This window comes from Alosa pseudoharengus, unplaced genomic scaffold (genome assembly GCF_046254945.1).
Source record: "Alosa pseudoharengus isolate Yale_2024_CS ecotype anadromous, Long Island Sound unplaced genomic scaffold, YU_APseudo_1.1 YU_APseudo_1.1_scf_1, whole genome shotgun sequence".
Classification (NCBI taxonomy): domain Eukaryota; kingdom Metazoa; phylum Chordata; class Actinopteri; order Clupeiformes; family Clupeidae; genus Alosa; species Alosa pseudoharengus.
The window spans coordinates 33,108,369-33,132,726 of NW_027468564.1; the positions used below are offsets into that span (position 1 = coordinate 33,108,369).

At 40.2% G+C, this 24,358-nt stretch overlaps 1 protein-coding gene across 1 annotated transcript in view; it reads right to left on the reverse strand.

Annotated features, from left to right (window-relative positions):
* LOC143125789 (microfibril-associated glycoprotein 4-like) overlaps positions 1-22,604 on the reverse strand; it is a 28,602-nt gene extending 5,998 nt beyond the window's left edge. Inside the window, exons 1-3 of the mRNA XM_076287535.1 lie at positions 22,498-22,604; positions 22,157-22,219; positions 20,832-21,044 (exon numbers count right to left, since the gene is read on the reverse strand). Of these exons, the coding sequence (XP_076143650.1) occupies positions 20,832-21,044; positions 22,157-22,162 (219 nt within the window). The 5' untranslated portion in view covers positions 22,163-22,219; positions 22,498-22,604. The remainder of the gene's footprint in view (positions 1-20,831; positions 21,045-22,156; positions 22,220-22,497) is intronic.
* Between the last annotated feature and the right edge of the window lie 1,754 nt (positions 22,605-24,358).

The following is a 24,358-nucleotide window of genomic DNA, read 5'->3' on the forward strand; positions in this document are numbered from 1 at the left end:
AATAGGGCTCTTAGAATCCTATGCCAAGTGTTCCGGCCAGAGCCATATGGTTCCGGCCACCTCCAGCAACTGTCTGTCTCAGGCTTTAAGCATACAATCTGGCTCTCTTAAGACTACAGATCCTGTTCAACTGTTTCCTCTGCCCACAACTGTTTAAAAATAAAAGTCTCCACTACAATAATTCCCTATTAAATAATTTAACCATTTAAACTATCCAACTATTTAACTGTTCAACTATTCCAACTGTCAGTTATCATCAACTATGCCTCTAGCCTACTATATTAAACCACTACCTACCTAGCAACCAATTTAGCAACCATTGAAATTAAGCATCTATGTCAGTTTCCATAGCAACCAAGATGATTATACAAGCAAACCACTGTAGTAACTCCTTTATTTCTGATAGTAGCCACCATGGACACCCTAGCAACAACCTAGCAACGACTTCAAGTACCCTAGCAACAGCCTAGCAACCACATTCCATTAAAACCTAGCAACCAACATCATTAACCTAGCAACCAGCATAGCAACCACCATAACTACTCTAGCAACAGTCAGTTGTCATCAACTTTGACTCCCGTCAACTGTTTCCTCTGCCAAAAGCTGTTTCAAAATAAAAGTCCTCACTACAATAATTCCCTATGAAATATTTGAACCATTTAAACTATCCAACTATTTAACTGTTCAGCCAATCCAACTGTCATCATCAGCTATGACTCCCGCCAATTGTGTCCTCTGCCCACAACTGTTTGGCAGCCTGGGCTTTTCAGTCAACTAGTGTGATCAACTCCCAATCTACATTCAACTTTTAAACTGTCTACTTTTAAACTATCAACTTTTATTAAGCTGTGCAACCACCATGTCTGTCCTAGCGTCATTTTCATGCACTTGTAATTCCCTGGAATTACATTCTCTAGTTTATTTTATATTGTTGTGTAAAATGCATAACCTGCATTTGCAATGTTATATGTTATTTAAGCAATATAGCACGAGTGAGAGTGCTGTTGGTCATGGATATTCCCACGGGTGTTGTTCGGCCATAGCCAAGAGGCCGGAGGGAATATCCATGACCAATCCCACGATCAGGAGTGCTATATTGCTTTTATACAACAATTCTACCACAAACTAAATAATCTGAAAACACCCCATTATTGTTTAAAAATGTTAATTTCGACATCGTTCTTACGCATCAAAAAATAGTTCCCTTTTCAATAGACACTAAGCGTCTTGGTTGCTAGGTAACCAACATTCCAGATCCCTCGTTACGGTTCTTTGTGGTTTACATGTCTTCTTGAAAGAAATGTTGAAAGTCGGGCTGAAATCCCATTCATATCTAGGTTTGCTGCATGCATGTTACAAGGACACTGGGCCATGTCATGTAAGGGACATGGTACTGCAAAAAAACGGAAACATAGTCTACATTGCAGAACCACTCAACTTTATTAATTTATGGTGAATAAATGTTACACTACTGTGCACAGCCCGACGTGACGATGCTAGCAACAATCTTTGATGCTAGCATGTTAGCAGCGGTTAGCTAATTATGCTAACGTTAGTTATCTACAAGTCTCCTCCAAGTGACAATCATATTATACACAATGCTGGCAATGCTGAGAACAATTAGCATCCTCGTTTATCTTACTTACATTGAGTTGACTGTGTGGCTTAATCCACAGATGTGGTGAAGCACTGTTTAGTTATAGTTTGCTAAGGAGTAACCCATTGCTTGAAATAGTGGAGAGCTGGGATGAGAACATTGTGTCAAATCTTCGCATTGTATTTGCGGAGTGATTTATTATACATGGATTTCTATGGAACGTCACGAAAACATGCGTGCGCAACCAAGAGGCAGAAAGCACCATAGAACAGCATAGAGCAATGCAAAAGAGCAAAAGAATAAAATGAGTTTTTGTGCTGAAAACTGCACCAATTCGAAATCACGATGGTTAGAGAATGTTAAATATGTTCAATATCCCTAACGGAATGCATGTCTTTGCCAAAAATGACAAAATACGATGTTATATTAATAATCCAAATGAACGTCAAACTTTGAAATATAGTCTGAAATGAGATGTTATTATCATTGAGACAACAGGGGTATACAAAAAAATCTGATTGTAGCTTACAGCAGCCGACTATTTAGGTTAAGTTTATAACGTTGTGGACGGCCACCAAGCGTCTTCTGCCTCACGGCTGCGCGTGCATCTAGTTTTGTTGGTAAACGGGAAACCCGTGTATTAGCTGTGCAGAGTCTGAGTTGAAATCAAAGATTCTTAAGGCGGAGCAAGATATTTCATCAGGAGCCACTTCCGGGAACCCGGATCGCACGAGGGGGGGTCAAAATCCCCCTTTATGCAGAGCAGAGGCAGCGACTGCTCCATTGAAGTCTATGGGCATAGCTCAGAATTTTACCACATATGCTAAGGTCTTGGTTCTATAGAGTTAGGAATGTGAATTTCGGGCATGTTTTCATGACCCTCAAATCCTTCTGAACATTTCAGGTACATTTTTAGCATTTTTGAGCATTCCAGTCTGGAGAAAATCGACTTTATATCAGGTGTGCGCCGGTTATTTATGCCGCTGCTGTTGGCCTGTTGCAACGTACGCTCATCAATACGTCATCAACATGCCTCTTTATGCAGAGAGGATTCGATCCTCATTTCGCGCCCATAGACATGAACTACGACAAAGTAGGCTATCTTGCTCCACCTTAACAATCTTTGTTGAAATGTCCAGGGATATTCCAACTCATGGAACGTCTCTCGGCCAATCAGAAACAAATAAATAGTTCCATAGAACCCAATTGGTTGTATAAATTGCAATTTACATAATTAACAATAAAGTGTTGTGCCATTATAGAAACATCACAATGTTATGTGACCGATTGCAAGCAACATCTTCAGAATCTTGTAGTCATAGTTGTAAGCCCTGTTTTTTGCCCAAGCCTTTTGCATTTCTAAAGAATGCCTTTTGCAGTTGCAAGGTCAATATTTCAGAACAAAGCTACAGAAGTCTGCCACATACTACCCCGACAAAGGAAATTCCTAACCCCCCAGGGTGCCAGGCCAAGCTAATTAAGTATTGGTTACCTCTGTAATCACTGTCTCTGTAAAATGTGTGAGAATACAACATTCATGTTTGGTCTTGAATTAATACTTGTAATGTGGGCAACAGTCTGATCATGGTTTAATTACAATTTAATGTGTCTGTGCATAGTTGTAGACTAAGAACTTTAATTTTATTCACGCTGCTAGGCAGCCTGGATACCATGCAGCAAATTTTCGCCTCAGTTAGGGGACCAATCACAGAACGGAGGGAGGGCAGCAAGACGATGACAACACACCGAAGCCGTTATGAGCTACGTACAGACGCATTTGATAGACATTCGTAGCGCCCAATAAACGGCTCTGGGCATTCGTAAACCACATTTCAAATACGAGAAAATGAATGCCTAGTTCCCAGACCCCTTCTCAATGAGATGAGGTCTGACGTTAGCCAGACTAGTCTATATATGTCTACATCAGGGGTCTCCAACCTTTTTGGGAATAAGGGCTACCTGAAGACCCGAAATCATATGGAGGGCTACTCATTTAAAACAAACCCCTTCAAATACCCCCACCCCTTTTTTGCGAGGGTAGTCCTCCTAAATAATAGGCCTATGTGATTTTTACTATGAAATTTACTGTGAAATTTAATATCAATAACCTATGCAACACTAACATTTTTGTTCAGTTTGCATGGGGAATCTAATCTATTTGCATGGGGAATCTAATCTATTTTCCATCTTTTTGTGCAATTAATAATTTGGGTTACAATTTGTACCCAATTTATACCCACCCACCATTATGAATTCAGGGGTTGTTTAAGTTCTGATTTCAGTGGACAATTCGGTTTTAACATTTCAATAGTAATCGCCCACACCACCCTAACATATGAAAACTCCTTTTAAAGTTATTGCACACCTGAAATGATCCATGATCTGACAAAAAAGGGTAATGCACAGCCTGCTCAGTCATGCATGCTATAACATTTCCAGCGCTATTATACGGCAGTTGCCTACGGAGGAGAAAAGGCCTGTGAGCTAAAGCAATTGTTTTTCAGTCCTTGAACAATCATGCAAGAACCGTATTTGACGAACATGGAATGGCCATAGAACTTTTGCAAAGATATGCTTCCATTGGCTACACCAGACAAGCAAGTTTTTTCCCCCTTTACTGTCTATGCGTGCGAGCAGCGTGTATGCGCTCCGCTTCCGTTGTTGTTTAAAGATTGAATGGGAAACGGATTTGGAGCCAAAGGCTAAAATTTAACGCAGCTACAATTTGTAAGGTATCACCAATATCAATTTAATGTTACAGATGTATGGCTACATACATTCTTAAAATGGTTCTGGTCTAGACTTAAATATCTATTGAAAACTTCACAATGGAGTGTGTTTTTTAGAGCGTGATCTGCAGGTGACCTGAAGGCTATTTTTAGAAGGTGCGCTGGGGGTGCCTCATAGCCGTCCCGCGGGCTACCTGGTGCCCGCGGGCACCGTGTTGGAGACCACTGGTCTATATAGTCTACACCGGTCTATATAGTCTACACCGGTCCGATACAGTTTTGCCTATGGCTATACCGTGAGACTGAGATGCTTTTTGTTTGTTCGAAGTGCGTGTTTAGGGTGTGAGAGGGGAGTCGATGTGCTTTGATTGTAGCTTTTGTAGTTGTAGTTTGTAGCAGCAGTTGTAGTCTATGCGATTAAAAAACACGTGTGTGTGAAGTATCCAAACAAACAATGATAACGCTTTCATTATGGCTGCTTTAGCCACAGACCTTGAGCTACTGCACAGTGGGTTGGGTTCCATTTAGAAGTGTCCACTTCATTAACACAGCTGCGTGAAATGTATTACTACTGATATGCAAAACTATTAACTTTTCGCCAAGAGGTGGCAGCTTAAGTCCGCTTGATACTGTAAGCCATTGGTTCCCAAAGGAGATTTTATTTGGGTCGCCAGCATAGCCTAGTGACCATTTATGTTGTGTAATACTGTAGGCCTAGCATAGGGCCTACCTTATATAGTTTGTTAACAGTCACGGTTTTGTCATAACTCCTCTATGCATTTTTACATTTAGAATAGCTCTGAAACCGGGGGGCGAACACGTAGCAGGGGGGGGCGCCAGTGCGTGGATATCTCAATCGCAAAATTAAACAATATTTCTATCGGGTGCCCACCATGGACTATAGGCTGGGTGAACTCAGCCTGATCTGTCGGCGATTTCTTTTTCGATTTCTTAAAAGATTAAGCTTGGTCTGGCGAAAGCCAGACTAACCATGGACCTCATAGTTGCAAAATGCAAGGGAACATGAATCAGCCTATTATTTGCACAAACAATAATGGACGGTAGCTCTTCAACTTGGCCCGTTAAAATGTGTATGAACAGTCTAGCAACGCATTTTTTATGAAGGCCCTTTTGGACATGTCAGGTATTTGCACCACTGGGTAAAACTGCATTTTGTTTTAGACTACTGGTATTTAATTTGTGCATTGACAATAAACTGAATATCATATGAACTAGATGACTAAACTTATGCATATGTAGAAGAAGAAACATTCACAAAAATCCATGACCTCTCTTCTTGATAGCTGTTGAAAACTGCATGGAACTGACAGGGATTGTTTTGTTTAATAATAATAAAGTTTTCTAACAATGCTACAATTTTTTTGGCAAGTGCTACAAATCTATTCACCTTTGCAGCGCCAGTAGGCGACTTTGTGTGCGACCCGCACACACACATTCCAAACAAGCATACACAAAAGTTTCAAGAGTGGGGAATGGAGTAGAAGATGACAAATTCATTAATATGATTTATTTTCGCGGAATGGATGTACAGGACTGAGCGGCGGTCATATTTTGTACATCTAGTTTTAGTGACTTTTGCTTGACTTGCAATCTGTTAGATGGTGTATTTCCCTGCTATCTAACTAAAAAGACTATGATCAGGTTTTTGTTGCACCTGCAAAAAGTCATTTCAGGGAGGTAGGCCTATCACGAAGCCCCGCCCCCCCCCAAAAAAAAAAGAATTTAGTTATATTAATTATATTAATAATTTTTAATATATAAAAATAAATTATTTAGTATACTGTTTTTACCTGGTGTATCTGTTATCTCTATCTTGTTAACTTGTTTACCTCTGTGAGTTGGTTAAGTTTCCTTTGATACTGTTTGCTACTTTGTTAGTTTACTTTGTTACAGTAGACTATGTGAGTTTACTTTTACATTCAATATATTGATTACATTGACCATTTAAGGCCTAGTGCCTAAAATGGTAGTTTGGCTGGCTGGTAACCCGGAAAGACTCCTACCCGCTCCCCCGCATTGACGATGCGCTGGACAGTATTGCCGGCTCCTGCTGGTTTAGCTCGCTGGACTTACGCAGTGGCTACTGGCAGATTGAGCTAGCCCCGGAAGCTCGGCCGAAGACAGCGTTTACCATCGGGCAAGGGCTGTGGCAGTTCAGCCTATGCAACGGGCCAGCGAACTATGAGCGGCTGATGGAGCGTGTCCTGGCGGGCATTCCACAAACATGCTGCGTGGTTTACCTGGACGACATCCTGTGTCATGCAACAGACTTCACCGGTGCCATAGGACATCTGGAAAAGGTGTTCGACGCCATACGGGGTGCTGGGCTCAAACTGCACCCGAAAAAGTGCCAACTGTTCCGGAGGCAAACCGGATTCCTGGGCCATGACGTGGGGGCCGCCGGAGTGGCCACCGACCCAGCTAAGGTGGAGACGGTGGCCTGTTCCGCGCGATGGTGCTGAGCTGCGGAGCTTCCTGGGCCTGGCGTCATATTACCGGGACTTTGCTACAGTCGCCAGCCCGCTGCATCGCTTGACGCACAAAGGCCAGCTCTTCGAGTGGACGCGAGAGTGCGACGCGGCATTCCGGCGGCTGCGGAGGGCGCTACGTGAGGCCCCAGTGCTCGCTTTCCCTGACCCTCAACTGCCGTTCATCCTGGACACCGACGCCAGCGACGTGGGCGTCAGCGCCATCCTCTCTCAAGCAGGCGAGCAGGTGGTCGCATACTTCAGCCGCTCACTGGACCGAGCGGAGAAGAATTACTGCGTGACCCACAGAGAACTGTTGGCTGTGGTGGTGGCAGTGCGCCATTTCCGAACCTACCTCTACGGCAAACGGTTCCTGCTGAGAACGGACCATGCATCGCTCACCTGGCTGCTGAACTTCAAAGAACCAGAGGGCCAGCTGGCTCGCTGGCTGGAGGCGCTCCAGGACTACAACATGGAGATTCGACACCGGGCGGGTCGCCTTCACGGCAACGCGGATGCCCTGTCCAGGCAGCAGACCAGTGCCAGCACTGCCACCGGAGGGAGGAGAGGAGCCTGGCTGCGGCTCAACCGAAGCCCGCTCGTCGGCTACAGGCTGCATCACCGCTGGCAGAGAGAGAGAGAGTGTCGCTGTTTTCAACGCTCGCCAGCGTCGCGCCAATGAGAGGGTCAACGCTCGCCAACAGCACGCCAGTGAGGGGGCCAACGCGAGATCCGAACGGCGCAATCGGATGACACCACACTCGGCCGAGTGTGGTCATGGATCGAAGCCGGTCAGCGACCGCCATGGACCGATGTATCAGCACTCGATCCAGAGACCAAAGCGATTTATTCACAGTGGCCGGGAATAGTAGCACGTCAAGGACTGTTGTATAGACACTGGCGAGCTCCCGATAGACAATCTGACATTTTCCAGTTGCTGGTTCCTGCTGGATTACGAGCCCGTGTACTGGAACAGGTACATGGGGGCAGTGTGGGCGGCAAAAACTCTTCGTCGGCTGAGAAGCCACTTCTATTGGCCGGGATTCAGGCTGGACGTTGAACTGCATGTTCACTACTGTGACGCCTGCACAGCGAAAAAGGGCCCCACGCGACGCTCGCACGCTTGTAGCCGTCGATATCATGGGCCCACTGCCAGTCACAGAGCGGGGAAATCGCTACGTGCTCGTAGCTATGGACTATTTCACTAAGTGACCGGAGGCGTATGCAGTGCCAGATCAGAGCGCCCAGACGACAGCGGACAGACTGGTCACTGAGATGTTCTGCCGGTTCGGGGCACCGGAAGAGCTCCACAGCGACCAAGGGCGGAATTTCGAGGCGGAGGTGTTTGCTGAGGTTTGCCAGCGCATGGGCATCCGGAAAAACGAGAACGACACCTCTGCATCCACAAAGCAACGGGCTAGTGGAATGGTTTAATCAGACGCTAGCAGTGCAGCTGGCCATATTGGCCGACCGCCGACAAAAGGACTGGGACTTACACTTGCCCCTGGTGCTCTGGGCATATCGCACAGCGGTGCAAGAGTCAACAAAATGCACACCGGCAGCTCTGATGTTCGGGCGAGAGCTACGCACGCCGGTGAACTTGGTGTTCGGTTCGCCTCCGGAAGCGGAGATTGGAGGTAAGCCAGGGCTGGAATACTACAAGCAGCTACACGAGAGACTGAAAGGAGTACACGAGTTGGCCAGGCAGGCTATGAGTGAAGCTGGAATACGTCAAAAGCGAGCTTACGATACGCGCTGTCGCGGCCAGGAGTTCCAAACCGGCGATAAAGTTTGGGTGTACTGCCCGGAGAGAAAGAAAGGCATTTCCCCGAAACTCACTAGCCAGTGGGTCGGGCCGTGCGATGTCTTAAAGAAGCTGTCTGACGTGGTCTATCGTGTGAGATTGATTAAGCGTCGGAGAGTTGTGGCTCTCCACCGTGATCGACTGGCCCCGTATCTACCCCTGGCCTCAGCTGAGGGTCGTGGAGACTTGGACACTGATTCTGTGGACCTTGGTGACAATGGAGCTGTGGCTCTAACACCGGTCACCGTGCAGCCGTCCCTGGAAGTCACCGCCACGACAGCGGGGCGCACACAACGCCAGCGTCGCGTCCCAGCCAGGCTCATGGACTGACGTAGGGTAAGACTTGAGTCAAAGGGACATAGACTAAGTCTCGGGGGGCTGTGTAGTGAACTGAGCCTAGCTGCTTCATGACTGAACTCCCATAATGCTGTGCAGTGTATGTGTGTGTGTGTAATGTTGATGAGTATGAGTAATTGCGTTTACCTTGTCATGTATGTGTTAGCTGGTATAGTCTTTCTTTATGTTGTACCTCATGTGTTTACCCCGTGTATTGTATGTGACTACCCTGTTTGTGTATCGTGCTTGTTTAAATTTACCTCCTTTGTGTTGCCTGTGTAATGACGTTCGTGTGTTTTGGTGCGTAACCAATAAAACCATTCTGAGACAACTTTGCAGTTTGTTACAATATCTTTGCCTGAGGTTCCTAATTCAAGTCCAGTGCATAAATGAACAAGATAATCATAAAACTGTGTATTTTGAAGTTCCTATGTGACAAACTTGATGTGCATATCTTCAACCTCAAGTATGCTGCTAATGAGGAAATATAATTTATTTCCTCATTCTCCCTTCTGTGGAATTTCTCCCCACTGTGGAATGTGGAAGTGCCTAGGGCTGCAGCTATCGATTCTTTTTGTAATCGATTAATCTAGCACTTTATCGATCGATTAATCGGATAATTTTTATTTGCATTTTTAAACAACCAAAACAAATAATGCATAACAAAAATGACATTGCTGTTAAAATGATCAAGCAATTGGCACAGAGGTGTTTATTCTAACTCCAACATTTGGCTCCAAAACTAAGCCCATTTATTGCAATTTACCCATTTAGTGTTTATAAGTGCCAGAGCCAACAATTAAATAATGTTCAAAATGCTCTCTATAAAATTGCAACCTCTTGTGCATGACTTAGCTGGGCGAACAAAGCTGTCCATACTATGTTGTGACGTTAGCATGATCATAGCATAGCATAGCATCAATGCTAGCCTGTTATGGGCAACAACGACCCAACCTGTAAGAAAACGAAAGGACATGACTCCCGGATTATTTCACTTTTGATTGAAAATCCATATCCATTTTGCGAAAAATAAAATAAAATCTGAGGGTTTCAGTTGTTAAATAGGTGAAAACAACAAATGTAGCCATGTAGCTCCATAGGACCCCATGTATTTTGGACTCGCCCGCGATCGCCATCTAGGTGAACTCTGGTGAACTGCAGCCAAATTCGGTTTGTATGGGATTAATAGAGAGTGGGGAGGCTCTCCTTAGAAGGGCTCTGAAGACACGTTCGTATCATTCGGAGTTGGTAAATAAAAAGCTTTACTGTACAGTGAATGTAGAGTGACTGATGGCAGCAAAATCAGATGGTTATTTGAAGGATCTCAAAGATTTAGATCCATTGACTATGGATAAAGATAATGAGATGTTCTGGGAAGAAGTTAGGAGAAAGCAGGTAAGACTGAGATCGGATTCCAGTAGTAGCGTGGAGTCGTTAGACACTGTTAAACTGTTGAAGAAAGCAGAGTTAAGAAGAGTGCTAATAAACAATTAAGTGAAACATTTAAAGTTGTAGTAGTGTTTGATCAACACGGAGGTCCTGATTTACACCCAATACATGTAACGAAAGCAATTGAGAAAGAGATAGGCAAAATCAATCATGCCAGATTCATGGGAAATGGTAGATTGCTTATATTTGCAGCATCTGAAGAACAGCGTAAACAAGTACTAAGCAAAGAAAAACTAAATGGGGTCAAGATCACATCACACATACCAGGTGCAACATCAAAATCAAGAGGAGTGATTACAGGAATACCGATATCTGTTTCTATTGACGAAATCAAAAATAGTCTAAAAGGAGGTGAGCTTATGGATGCAAAAAGACTGACTAAAGGAAAAGAGAAAGTTGAAAGTTTGTCGATTTTGCTATACTTTAAGGTGGAAATGCCTACTAAAGTTCAAATGGGATATATGAGTTATCCAGTGAGGGAATACATCCCACCCCCATTAAGATGCTTTAAATGTCAAAGGTTTGGACATGTAGCAGCACAATGCAGAGGTAAGATCAGATGTGCTAAATGTGGAGGGGAACATGAATATGGTAACTGTGGGGAAATAACTGAATTAAAATGCTGTAATTGTGGAGGCCAGCATAGTGCAGCTTATGGGGGATGTGAAAAGCAAAAAGAGGCAAGAGAAATTCAGAAATATAAGATTACACATCAAGTATCATATGCAGAAGCACTTAAGAAAGTGAATGATAATGATAGAATCAATCAGAGGCCTGCCCATACACCAGAACAGAGCAGAAGAAGGGACTCTGCTGAAGCTTCAGACAGAGGTAGAGAATAACAGAGGTCATATACAGCATGCTAAGAAAAGTGATAGAATAAAATCAGTAGTGGAAGCAGCTAATAATTACTTGGGGATCATAGCAAAGGCTGATGAAGTACATGAAATGTTAAATATTAATCATGATGGAATACATACTAGTTAAATGGATTATGGTTTGTTCTATTCTTCAGTGGAATGCAGGAAGTTTAATTGCAAATGGACAGGAATTCAAAAGTTATGTTAATGATTTTCCAATTAAACCTGATATTATATGCATCCAAGAAACATGGTTAAAGCAACAACTAGACTTTGTTTTAAAAGGATACAATAGTATAAGATATGATAGAGAGATAGATAGAGGAGGGGGGTGTTTGACATTTGTTAAAGAAGGAATATCATACAGCCCAATAAAGGTATATCTGAAGGATATGAATGTATTGTAACTGAAATAGCTAATAAAGAGGATAGAGGTAATTTGATTATTATCAACTATTATAATCCATGTAAAGAACTATCAAATCACTTAATGAAGAGTATTTATAAGGGAAGAGGGTATAGAGAAATATGGTGTGGGGATTTCAATGCCCATAATACATTATGGGGAAGCAAAATAACAGATGCAAATGGAGAAATTATAGAAGAAATGATTAATGATAGAATGCTGGTGTGTTTAAACAATGGCACTGGTACACGTATAAATATATATAAAAATGAGACATCATGTATTGACTTAACTTTAGTGGATAGGAAAATAGCTAATAGATGTGAATGGGAAGTGGATCAAAATACAAGTATTGGTAGGGATCACTTTCCAATTCTATGCAAGATAGAAACAAATGTATATATACAACAAAATTATATAAACCACAAATGGTGCTTTCAGAAAGCCAACTGGGTTAAGTATGTGGAATGTTGTAATGATCAAATAAATAATTCATCTTTAGACCTGGAAGAGTCGATAGATAGAACTAGACTGCATTTCCGGCGGGAACTGCGAAAGTGTGCTTGCCCTGGTCCGGTCAGCAACGTGAGCAGACAGTGGCATACGCTATGCTGAACCTGGCTTGATCCAGGCATTGTAACAGTGCCTTTCAATGTTGGAGCAGTGGCAATATCTCAAAAGCTCTAGGAGAGGGCTATTCAACTATTGGCTTGCGGGTTGAATGCGATTTGTTGGATTTTACCTTTGGCCTGCCTTCGAATTTAGCTTCTATGACTGAGATCAAATCAATAAAATAAAATGACAGCAGTGATTGGCTGCAAAAAATAAATAATGTCTCGCGTCTTGCGCCTCTCAAACTGGGCTATCAGGTAACCTACAGAGGAATTGAAATTATGAAATATGACCAAGGCATTAAAAAGCTGCTTGTTTGTCAGGATACTTTTTCACTGATTTATTTAAAAAAAAAAAATATGAGCTATGAGTGTGAATGTTATATATTCCATCCCCTAATTCTGTTTTACTGGTTTATTTGACAAATAATCTATATGGATTTGCTCTATAAAGACCTTATGTCTGTTTGGGATTGTTTTGAGAGCCTATTGATGTATCTCAGAATAAAGGAATGTCCACAACATTAGTGATGTTTTTTTTGTGTGTGTGAATGTATTTTACTTAACTCATTGAATGTAGCTGGATACTCATGAACGCATGTCTCTAATAGCCACAATAGGAGTAATTTTAGCAACACCGTATTTTGTGTGGCCCATAACGACCCAGTGGATCATGAAAATGTGCCAAAATTCACATTCCTTGCTTGTTGTTGGTACATTAATCCCATTCAGATTGCCACTTATCTGAGATGTAAGAGTTCAGTATAGGTTTAAGGTCTGGGGCAGGGATTTGACATTCTGTGACTTCTTCATTGAGGGCTTGCTTAGCAGCACTGTCCACTTTCTCATTTCCCCTCAGACCAACATGGCCTGGGACCCAGCAAAAAACTACACTCAAGTTCTGGTTCTTTAGACGTTCTAGTTGATCAAGCTCAGCTTTGGTTGTACTTTTTGTGTGACATTAAAGCCTACTGGAAAGATTTTTAATGGCAATTTAATTGAATGCAATTTACTTTTACGATTAAATAAAATTAATTTATCCCTCTCACCCATAGTTTTCTATTTATTTACAAATGTACATAGGCCTACTGTAATTACATTTATACAGTTATTCTACTGATCTTTATACTATTCATCCTGCACATTAACTTATTCTTACTACTCTTATAATGTTGTTTCTGCACTACAATGACACTGTTTCCACACTGCACATAGCTGTATGTTATGTACATATCTGTTATATATTTGTCATATTGAATATCCATATTTATTCTGTTTTATTATATTCTGTTAATACACTGCATATATCTATATTATTATTTCTACTATTATAATGTTACTGCTACACAGGGGCGGAGCCAGACATTGTAAACATTCGGGGCTTAGCCCATTTAATATTTTTTTAAAATAACCCCTTAAATAATGACTTCTAGTGAATTTTGTGTAAACTAATGGACACATTGAGACTTAAAAAATGTGAAACTAACATTCAACAGATTCAAGGTATCTGACTGGCACTACCCTGTGTAAAATTATAGTTTTGGGTCTTTCAAGAGGCAATATATGTTCATATCTGTTTAGCATGTACTTAGTTAATTAAGCGTTTCTTATGGTTTGTATATTATAGTATTTGTTTATTTTCATTAGGCTATTGTTTGATATGACATTATTGTTTATTATTGCTATTCTCCTTCTTCCTCTTCCCTGATCTCATCTGTGTGACAAATATATATAATATCTTACACTATAATATACATAATATTATGATATAATTACAGTATGGCCAGTCATCATGATACAAGGGTATTTTAGAATGAATGCATTATCATCTTGACATAGGCGTTTCTAAATTATTATGAATGCAGACTGCATGGTGCTTGATTAACACACTTATGGAAAGGGCCCTTTCCTCTCAATATATCATTTTTTAGTTAATAAATAGTTAGGCAGCCAAAACAACATAATATTACTTTTATATTTATGTGGACTCTTGGATTATAAGATCTGTGGTGGTGGATAGGATATCAACAAGGTTTTAAGTTAGGCTAACAGTTAACATTCTTTTGTGCAACATATGACACTGAAAAGTTGACATGGGCAGATAACTGTTAATGGGTTTTTCTGACATTTCAAAACAGTGTAGCCTAATTTATTACAAGACGAGGATCACTTTGTTTTGGGAGCTGGAATTTCTTATTCTGCAGTAGGCTTAGCTAGCAGCTAGCCTATGAGAGTACTGAATTTGCCTTTTACGCCGACGAACGAGGGCATTTAACGTTAACGCATTTAGGGAGCTAGCCAAGTAGCCTAACGTTAGCCTGCCTAACTGACTGAAAGCTCTTAACGTGAAATCACCAACCTGAAACAACACCATCCGTCAGTTCACTGGGCGATGCTGTTGCTTGAACGGAGCTGGGTGGTCTTTTGAAAAACTTTCTAATATCCATAACGTTTCAACAACATGTACACAAGGTGTTTTATCACAGACTGTAAAAGTGACAGACTTCTGACAGAGGCTTTTTGGAACACCGAAGCCATGACGTAGCGTTGTCAAGGCAGCATTTTCACTGGATCTAAACAAATCAATCTAACCATTGAAATCACTATAGCGGATAGCCCAGAGACCTGGCATAGATCGTGTAGCATGTCAAATTATTTTTCAATATTGGGCTTTGAAAATAAGGGATATATTTCCTCAGTAATAGAGCATTTGGTGACATTTATAGAGAAACCGAGGGGAAGTTATATTGGAAATAAGAGTTGCCGGGAATTTAAAACACTAAAAAAAGATTCGGGGCTTTTGAAAAAAGATTCGGGGCTTAAGCCCGCTAAGCCACCCCCTAGCTCCGCCACTGCTGCTACATCTACATAGCCTACATTATTCTACTTATTGTATGAGATAACTGCTAATACACTGTACATATTTATATTTAATTCATATTACTCTAAACCACGTTCTGTAAATCAACTGTATACTACTGTCTACACTGCACTATATTTCTTGACCTGTCTCTGTATGTTTCATCACCTTTCTATACTTTGCCTCACATTGCAACACAGCTCAGATCTTTGGTTGCTATGAAGGCCAGTTGTTCTAAATGGATGGTTGCTATGGCCAAAGGCCAGTTCTATCTCTGCTGTTGTCAAGCCGTTGTCAAGCGGGCATATCGTAGAATTCTGATTAACCTTATCTTATTGAAAACATCTCTCCTGTAGACAATAGTAGACGCATTTCAAAACATCGCGTTAGGAGTCCTTGTCACTTCTTTTAAGCTGTCACAGACGTAGGTGCTACTTTTAGGGCTAAAGTGCTTCGTGAATTACTGTTAGTAAAAAAAAATAGCAGTCCTAAAGTTACACGTGACGAAGTTACTAGTGCAAGCATCTCATATCAAATGACCATGGCATTACCTAAACAACATAAATCCCAATTAGCAACATACATCTCCTCCCTATAGCTAGCCACACAAGAAATTAATGATACTAAATCTCTGCTTAGCATGTTTCTCCGCTTAGCATTCTAATAACAGAAGGGGCACATTTATGTTGACCACTACAACATGACTCATTATGTCTGTAACGTTAACTGTATAAAACACTAACTTTCATAAAGGACGCACACCATCCAGCACATGGAAACCGTTATTTTAGGTTCTTGGCCACAAACTCAAAACGTGTCTCTCTGAAGCCCTGTTCTAGAATCTTCGCTCTTAAGGCTGTGTTGCTAGGCGACATCAAATAAACGAAATGATAGTCTTTCAGTATTAAATGTGTACGTGTGATTCCGAACGGATGTGTGTGGTTTGCAATTAGGATAAACAAGAAATAACATTTCCAATAATTTCCCATGATAAATTACATAATATTTGCACCTTCCTTACTTGTGAATCTCACACCGTATTTCAAGTAGGCTACACTAGTGAAATGTAATACAACGCTGCCACCTAGCATTCAGATAGGTAGGCTATTTAACATTAACGTGACGCTTGATTATTCTTTCGTCAACTCCATGCTTTTAGGAAAACAATCTTTTTATCATAGTTCCCTCTTCAATGAGCGATTACCAGCTCGTTTTTGTAACAGAGATAGCTGTTTATTGTCCCTAGGTTTACAGAAACACCTATTCATATTAATACAGGAAATCAAGTTAACGCTGCCGACCACTGTTTGTCTATTACATGGCCCAGAATGCCTTGCATGTCTTTACAACAAAACAACCCAGTAAAACCTAATTTCCCGTAAACATATGAATTTGCATACTTGTAACATTTTTAATAATACTCTCCCATCATGACATTTAACAATAAGGAAAAATTTAATTTGAATACCGTCAATGTGAAAACAACTCTATTATGTAAGCTATATATATAGCTACTGTTCTCCTTGCTGTTTCAGTTCGTAAGTCCATACTATCCTAGCCTAGGTGTCCCCATGCTGCCTTGCGCGCGATCTGATTCACGCTGTAAGGCAGCCTGGAAACCATGGAGCAAATTTTCGCCTGAGATAGGGAACGATCACAGAACAAGGGGGAAAGCAAAACGATGATGTGGTATGCACAAACGCATTTGATAGACATCCGTGGCACCCAATAAACGGATCTGGGCATTTTTTTCAAATACGAGAAAATTAACGTTTGGTAAGTGGTGGTGCTAGCCAGGCTATTTATTGGGTGCCACATATGTCTATCAAATGCGTTTGTGCATAGCTCATCATCGTTTTGATTTCCCCCTTGTTCTGTGATCGTTCCCTATCTCAGGCGAAAATTTGCTCCATGGTTTCCAGGCTGCCTTACAGCGTGAATCAAATCGCGCGCAAGGCAGCATGGGGACACCCAGGCTAATACTATCCCATGGCAGAGCAAGGATTTCATGAGTGGGCAAGGCTGCCCGGAGACACTGTGGCTGCCCAGAGGTATTGAGCATACTTGGAAGGCATTGTGATAAAAGGTGAATGGTGAGAGTTACCAAATACCTGTGGGTGGTATGCAAAATGATGGAAACTTTTGGAATATTTCTTTTTTTTTTTTAGCTTATGCACTCTCACATTGGAGTCCCCAGTTCATATACAAAATTTGGTATGGATATGTGACAGTGTTCCTGAGATATGGACGACTTCCTGTTTCGGAGCTTCGCCGCCGATTTCGTTTGGCTGTGACGGGCAAACGCTTTCGAAAATCAAAAATCCTTCCGCTAACATTTGTGAGGCTTGGTCCAAGGATAATGTACGTCAAGTTTTGTGGCGTTCGGACCAAATTTGTGACCTGTGTAAATTTAGTTTCGCTTTCTGTTCAATCCAATATGGCGGAAGAACGACACGCCCACCTGACGTCATCTTCGCGACCAACTTACACTGGTACTGACCGGACGTTTTAAAGTTGGAACGGTGTCTCTGTCTCAAAGGGCCTAGGCGCTAGAGCTGACAAAAAATTAGGGAGACGGGAAAAATAATAATAAAAATAATAATAATAATAAAACTTAAGAAGAACAATAAGTGTGCTTGCAAGCACACTTAATGAATCATTCTGTAAGTAACATTATTTTAAGTGCAGCAAGTCAGAGTATTCCAATTAGTAAAAGCCAAAACAAAAGAAGAAATATACCATGGTGGAATGATGAATGTACAGATGCAGTAGCAGATCGAAATAAAGCATTTAAGAAACTACGTAACACTTTAACAATGGATAATCTTGTAGATTATCAAAGGAAAAAAGCTCTAACAAGGAAGGTAATTAAAGAAACCAAGAAAGAAGCATGGAGACAATTTTGTTCAACAATTGGAAGAGAAACAACTTTGGATAAGATGTGGATGATGGTGAAAAAAATGACAGGTAAGTTTAAACCATCGCAAATGCCAGTGTTAAATGATGGAAGAAATAAAGCTATTTCAGATGCTGATAAAGCAAATATGTTGGGGGAAAAGTTTGCTGACATTCATAAAGGAAATCACCTAGATTAAATGTTCAAAAAGAGAAAAGAGGAAATTTTGAAGGAAAATAAAAATATATTAAATGCTAAACAAGAGTCAAATCATATACTAGATGCAGAATTTACTATGTCAGAACTTAAAATGGCCTTAAATACTACTGGATACTCCTCACCAGGACCTGATAATTTATGTTACGCTATGTTTAGGAAACTACCTGATGGATTATTGGTTAAGGTATTAGAATTGATCAATAACATATGGAATAAGGGCAAATTACCACAGATATGGAAAAAGGCAATTATTCTTCCTTTCCCTAAGCCAGGAAAAGAGCCAAGCAATCCAGGGAACTACAGGCCTATAGCACTGACGTCACATTTAGGAAAGTTAATGGAGAAACTGATAGTGGCAAGATTAAATTATTTTCTGGAAAAGAAAAGTATTCTTAAAGATTATCAAACTGGATTTAGAAAGGGTAGATCTACGGCAGATGCTTTGGTGAAGCTGTGTAATGAAGTGGAGAAAACACTGATTATGAAGGAGGTAATGGTGGCCGTGTTTTTAGACATAGAAAAGGCATATGATACTATGTGGAGAGAAGGGCTATTGATCAAACTGGATAGAATGGGAATTGGAGGGAAGATGTATAATTTCATACTGGACTTCCTTTCCCAATGTACTTTTAGAGTCAGAGTAGGCTCAGAAAATTCAGATGAATTTACAGTGGAGAATGGAATTCCTCAAGGAAGTGTAATCAGTCCCATCTTATTTAATTTAATGATTAATGATATATTTATCAAACTAGGAAAAGGAAGTGATGGATTACTGTATGCAGATGATGCAGTAATATGGAAAAGAGGCAGAAATATTCCATATAACAACAATTATGCAAAAGAAAATTCAAATATTAGAGCAATGGGGAGTGGATTGGGGATTCAAATTTTCTATTGAAAAATGTTATGTACTTTACAAGAAAGAAAATGGCTGAGGACCACCAATTATTTATGTATGATCAAATTTTGAAAAGAGTTGTGAAATTTAAATACTTAGGAGTTTGGATGGATGAAAAACGTACATGGAAATATCATGTGCATTATGTCGAAACTAAATGCAAAAAAGTCCTGAACTTGATGAGGATGATTAATGGACACAACTGGGGAGCAGATAAGCAATAAGCAATAAGCACTTTAATGAATATTTATATAGCATTAATAAGGTCAATTATAGATTATGGAAGTGTAGTATATAGCACAGCATGTAAAACTAAGCTAACTAAGTTGGACAGAATTCAGTTTAGAGCATTAAGAATGGCCTTAGGTGCTATTAAAACAACTCCAACAAGTGCTATTCTGGTAGAGACAGAGGAAGCTCCACTTACTTTAAGATACACTAAGCTGGCTTTAACATATAGGGTACGACTGATGGGGGATAGTAATAACCCAGCAGCATCAGTACTGAATGATTGTTGGGAGTATCAAACGAAGGCTAAAGGGTTTGGATGGAACATAAATAAATTAGCAGAGCAGTATGACATTAAAGATTTAGAATATAGTCCTGCAATAGCTCTGAGTGAAATCCCTCCCTGGATGCTACCAATTCCAGAAGTTAATACAGAAATATTGGAAGAAAAGATGGAATACCCTGATGATCAGAGTTTTGCAAATTATAGTGAAAGATATCTATCCTCTTCATTTTATGGTTTTATTAAAAATTTTACTGATGGATCAAAAGACCAAAATGGTCATTGTGGAATAGGAATTTACATTCCTGAATTTAAAAAAGGACTGAAGTACAGATTGAATAATTAGTGTACACAATAGAAATGACTGGCATAATAACAGCTCTAAGGTGGATAGAGGAGATAAAACCATTAACATCTTTAATATGCTCTGATTCAATGGCTGTACTACAGAGCTTTGAAAGTGGGGATTCAGTCAGAGAAGACCTAATGATGGAAGTCAGAAATATTTTAAAAAATTGTTTTTCTGAAAAACACTGAGCTAATGAAAAGAATTTAATTTTTTGGTTTTGTTTTGATTGGTTGTTTATTTGTTGGTTTCTGTTTTGTTATTATTTATTATCTCTAGATTTATTTTTACACCTTTCTGATTGAGTAGCCAAAACCTCCTATAGCATCACTCTACACACTCCTGTACAGTAGGTGGCGGTATACATCAATTAAACGATGTAATCTGCCATTAAAGGAAAGAAGAACAAGAAGAAAAGCTGGCATAGAGACAATATGACTGATTGCTGATTGGTCAGTGAACATGCACAGGCAAACTTGCTTGTTACCTGTGTTCGCCACACAAGGAGGGTTTCATACAGTGTATGGGCTGAGGCTTCGGCAATAGCCTTCACTGAAATACTATCAAATGATCAATTGTTATGACAATTTGAGCTTAACCAATCCGCTATGATGGGTCAATTAAGCAATAAGCCCCGAGAGGCCGTAGGTTACGCTGATTCTACAACAGCTAAGGGGCGTTGTTAGGCACGACACGCTAGTGGATAGATTTTTTTTTAATACCAATGAAGGGGGAAATGGTCTTTATACCTGCCAACATATGGATGAGACTCAAATTTGAATAAATAAATAGACAAACAAACAAATAAATATAAACTCACAGTCCATCCTCCCTCATCTGTTGTGCCAGCCCTCTCCTCGCTGTTGTGACAGCCCATGTCACAGTAAACTCCAACAGCAGAGTTAACACCATCAGGATAGATGGTGTAAACCCCACTGACCACCCCACTAGCATGCAGCTCTGCACAGTTAATGGGATAATGGAGATCACACTGGCCCAGCAAGGGCAGCAGGAGAAGTATAACATGCTGAATCTGCACAGAGAAAGGAAGGAAAAAAGTTTATCTTTTCACAATAATACAATGATATATATATATATATATATATATATATATATATATATATATATATATATATATATATATATATATAACAACTCTTTTATTATTATTTTTACTCTTCAAATAATGGCCATAATAATTTATGATATGACCTAATATGCTGAGGAAATAAATTCAAAAGTGCTTCGGGAAGAAGTTTTTTTTTTCACATACAAGGCATTTCAGGTCACAGATATAAACTAGGGGACACAATGAAAGTAAATTAACACTCCCCTCAATGTTTAACACTATTTCGTTGCATTGATTTGCGACTTTAGAGTTGACGAACTTCGGTGATATGCAAATTCCTTGCTGCAGACATTGCAAAGGACTTTATTTTAATCAACATTATATTTTTATCAACACCATCAGACCGTTTTTTAAAAGTAAATGTTCCAATCAATGATCTAGGCAGCACATTTTCTTCTCTCTCCTTCATTTTACAATCTAATGGTTACTGACTAGAACGGCTCGGGGTCAAAGGTCATACGGAATCGATTAATCTGCGCTATTTTTTTAATCAGTTGTTTTTTCTCAAATTATTTAATCGAAATGAATGTTATTTTGACAGTCCTTATATATATATATATATATATATATATATATATACATATATATATAAATATATATATATATATATATATATATATATATATATATAAGGGATAATTGACGACATGGCATTCGGTTCACAGAAAGGTTCAAGGTATTACAACGACTTGACAGTGGAGGCGGTAATGCACCGCGTAAGTGCATTTCTTTCTGTGTACTGAACGCTGTGAAGTCCATTATTCCGGTTATTCCACTGTTGCCACTTGCGTTATTTTTTTCCACTGTTGCCACTTGCGTTATTTTTTTTATTGCGTAATTTACTGTTATAATTAACAGTGTTAAAATTAACATTTTAATTACTAAAACTATCTTGTTTGCAGAACTACTTCTTTCCGCCACATATTTTCTCATTTCTCAACTTGCAGGACAAACTGCCGTTACTAGTTATACTGTATTTAAATATACACAAACATTATATCATTTTGAAGTCCCACCTTCATTTCCTGCAACAAAATCCACTTTTGGAGTGACAAGAAAAAGCTGACCAATGGGGGAATCTAGAATCATTCAACAGAGAATGTTTTCAGTGGAAATGATTTCACTCCTCTGCTGTCTTTCTCTCACACACACACATACAAGAGCGCACATACAGAAAGTGTTAAAAAAAGACCATGTATGGTCCTGCACAAAACAAGTCACACTTAGTGCAATACGAGACAGGAATAGCATTGACTGTTGAGCAAAAACATGAAAATTTTTGCAGATTTGTGTACTGCATAATTAACTCTGTAAATGAAGGAAGCACCAAAATCTCGACGTGTTAAAGCAAACTTACCAAATGACTTGCTCTCAAAACTTGTCTGTGATGAATGAAACAGAACAGGTAAATTACTGCCTTTTAACTGGAAACCTGGTATGGAAAAAACCTCCCGAACTCAAATACCTATCTGAACATGGAAATGTGCCAGTTTCCTTATAGGTAGGGTTGTCACAATAACAAATATCTATCTATAAATCAAGAAGCGTCTGTGTGTCTGTCTGTCTGTGGCACGCATATCTCGCTGACCGTTTGATTCGCTGACAGACTGATTTCAAACTTGGCAGGTGTCTTGCTATGGGCATGAGTAAGTGCAGTGCCAAATTTGACGTTGTTTGGATAAGAAATGCAAAACATAGAAAACAAGATTCTGATGAACTTTAGCTTTGAAACATCGCTATTTTACTTAGCCTGCTGTAGTGAGAAAGTGGTTCGGACTGAACACTCATACTACCAGAGACATCATTTTCCAGTCCAAACAGGATGGGGGTTTTGGTGTTGCAAACGTGGAGTGGATATATAATGCAACAAGACTGTCACACCTCCTTAAAATGCTGAACAATAATGACAACACCGTCAGGGAGCTTGCTAGATCATCTCTGTTCTTGGACATGAAACGACGCAAAGTCCCCCTGGCAAGAGAAGGTGAGCCAAGCTTCCTGGGCTTCAAAAGAAAATCAAACTCTAAAATGGAGACACACTGTGCTGGTTTTGGGGTCTGGTCAGATTGGCCTGACCTCAACGACCTTTGCGTAAGAGTCGGAGTATCCTTGGACTGGGTGAAACCTGACACAGAAACCATAATCGTTTCTGAGGATTTAATAACTGACAGTTTAACCTCAGTAAGGGCTACTGTTGTGGATACAGGACATCATCTATCACCTGACAATGCACGAAGGTACCTTGTAAAGCTACAACAACAGCGACAGCAACAACACTGGACTGGTTTAAAACTACAGGGAAAGCTTGCTTGCCTTCCTACTGCAGATCATGCTGTCTCCCTCAATACTCAAAAACTCTGCAGTTGATGAAGACATAGTGACTTTTGCAGCCAAAGCCAGATTACTAATTCTTCCAACTAGACTCAATCTTTCTCTTTGGTACCCTAACACATTATCTTCCCACTGTTTGCACCATGATAGTCAGATAATTATTGAATCCCTGTCTCATGTTCTGAATGGCTGCTATGTGTATAAGGGAATGTACATTACCAGACATGACAGAATTGTTGACTTACTAGTTGAACACATAATTCCATATGCTTCACCATGCAAAATCTACAATAATGTATGCGTCTCACCTTGCATGTTCAAACTCTGTAATAGTGGAAATAATGTGTTTTCAAATGTTGCTGCAAAAAAGCCAGATATTGTTGTTGTTGATGAGGACAGCAGAGAAGTAACCATTCTTGAAGTAGGCTGTGCATTTGACTACAGTCTAGAGGATGCCTACCTTACAAAGCTTTTAAAGTATCAGCCACTCAGAGACATTGTTGTACAGCTTGGGTACAAATGTAAGATGTTGGTGTATATATTTGGAAGCCTAGGTAATGTCCACAGACTGCTAGTCAGATGATTGCAGATTGCTGGTCTCTCTGACAAGAGCAAAGGCTCTAGCAAAATTCTGCTCAATTTCTGTGATAATTGGCAGTCGCCACATAGGCATAGGCTACTGGGTTTACAATGCTGGTATCTAAGATTGTTTGTGTTCAATGAAATCTATTGTAAAATGTGAACACAAATAAAGGTATTAAAATGTGTATGTATGTGTGTGCGCATGTATGTGTGTGTGTGTGTGTGTGTGTGTGTGTGCGCGCGCACGCATGTGTGTGTGTGCTCAGTCAGTTCTGTATCCATATGGTTATTTCAGTGTAGTGTAG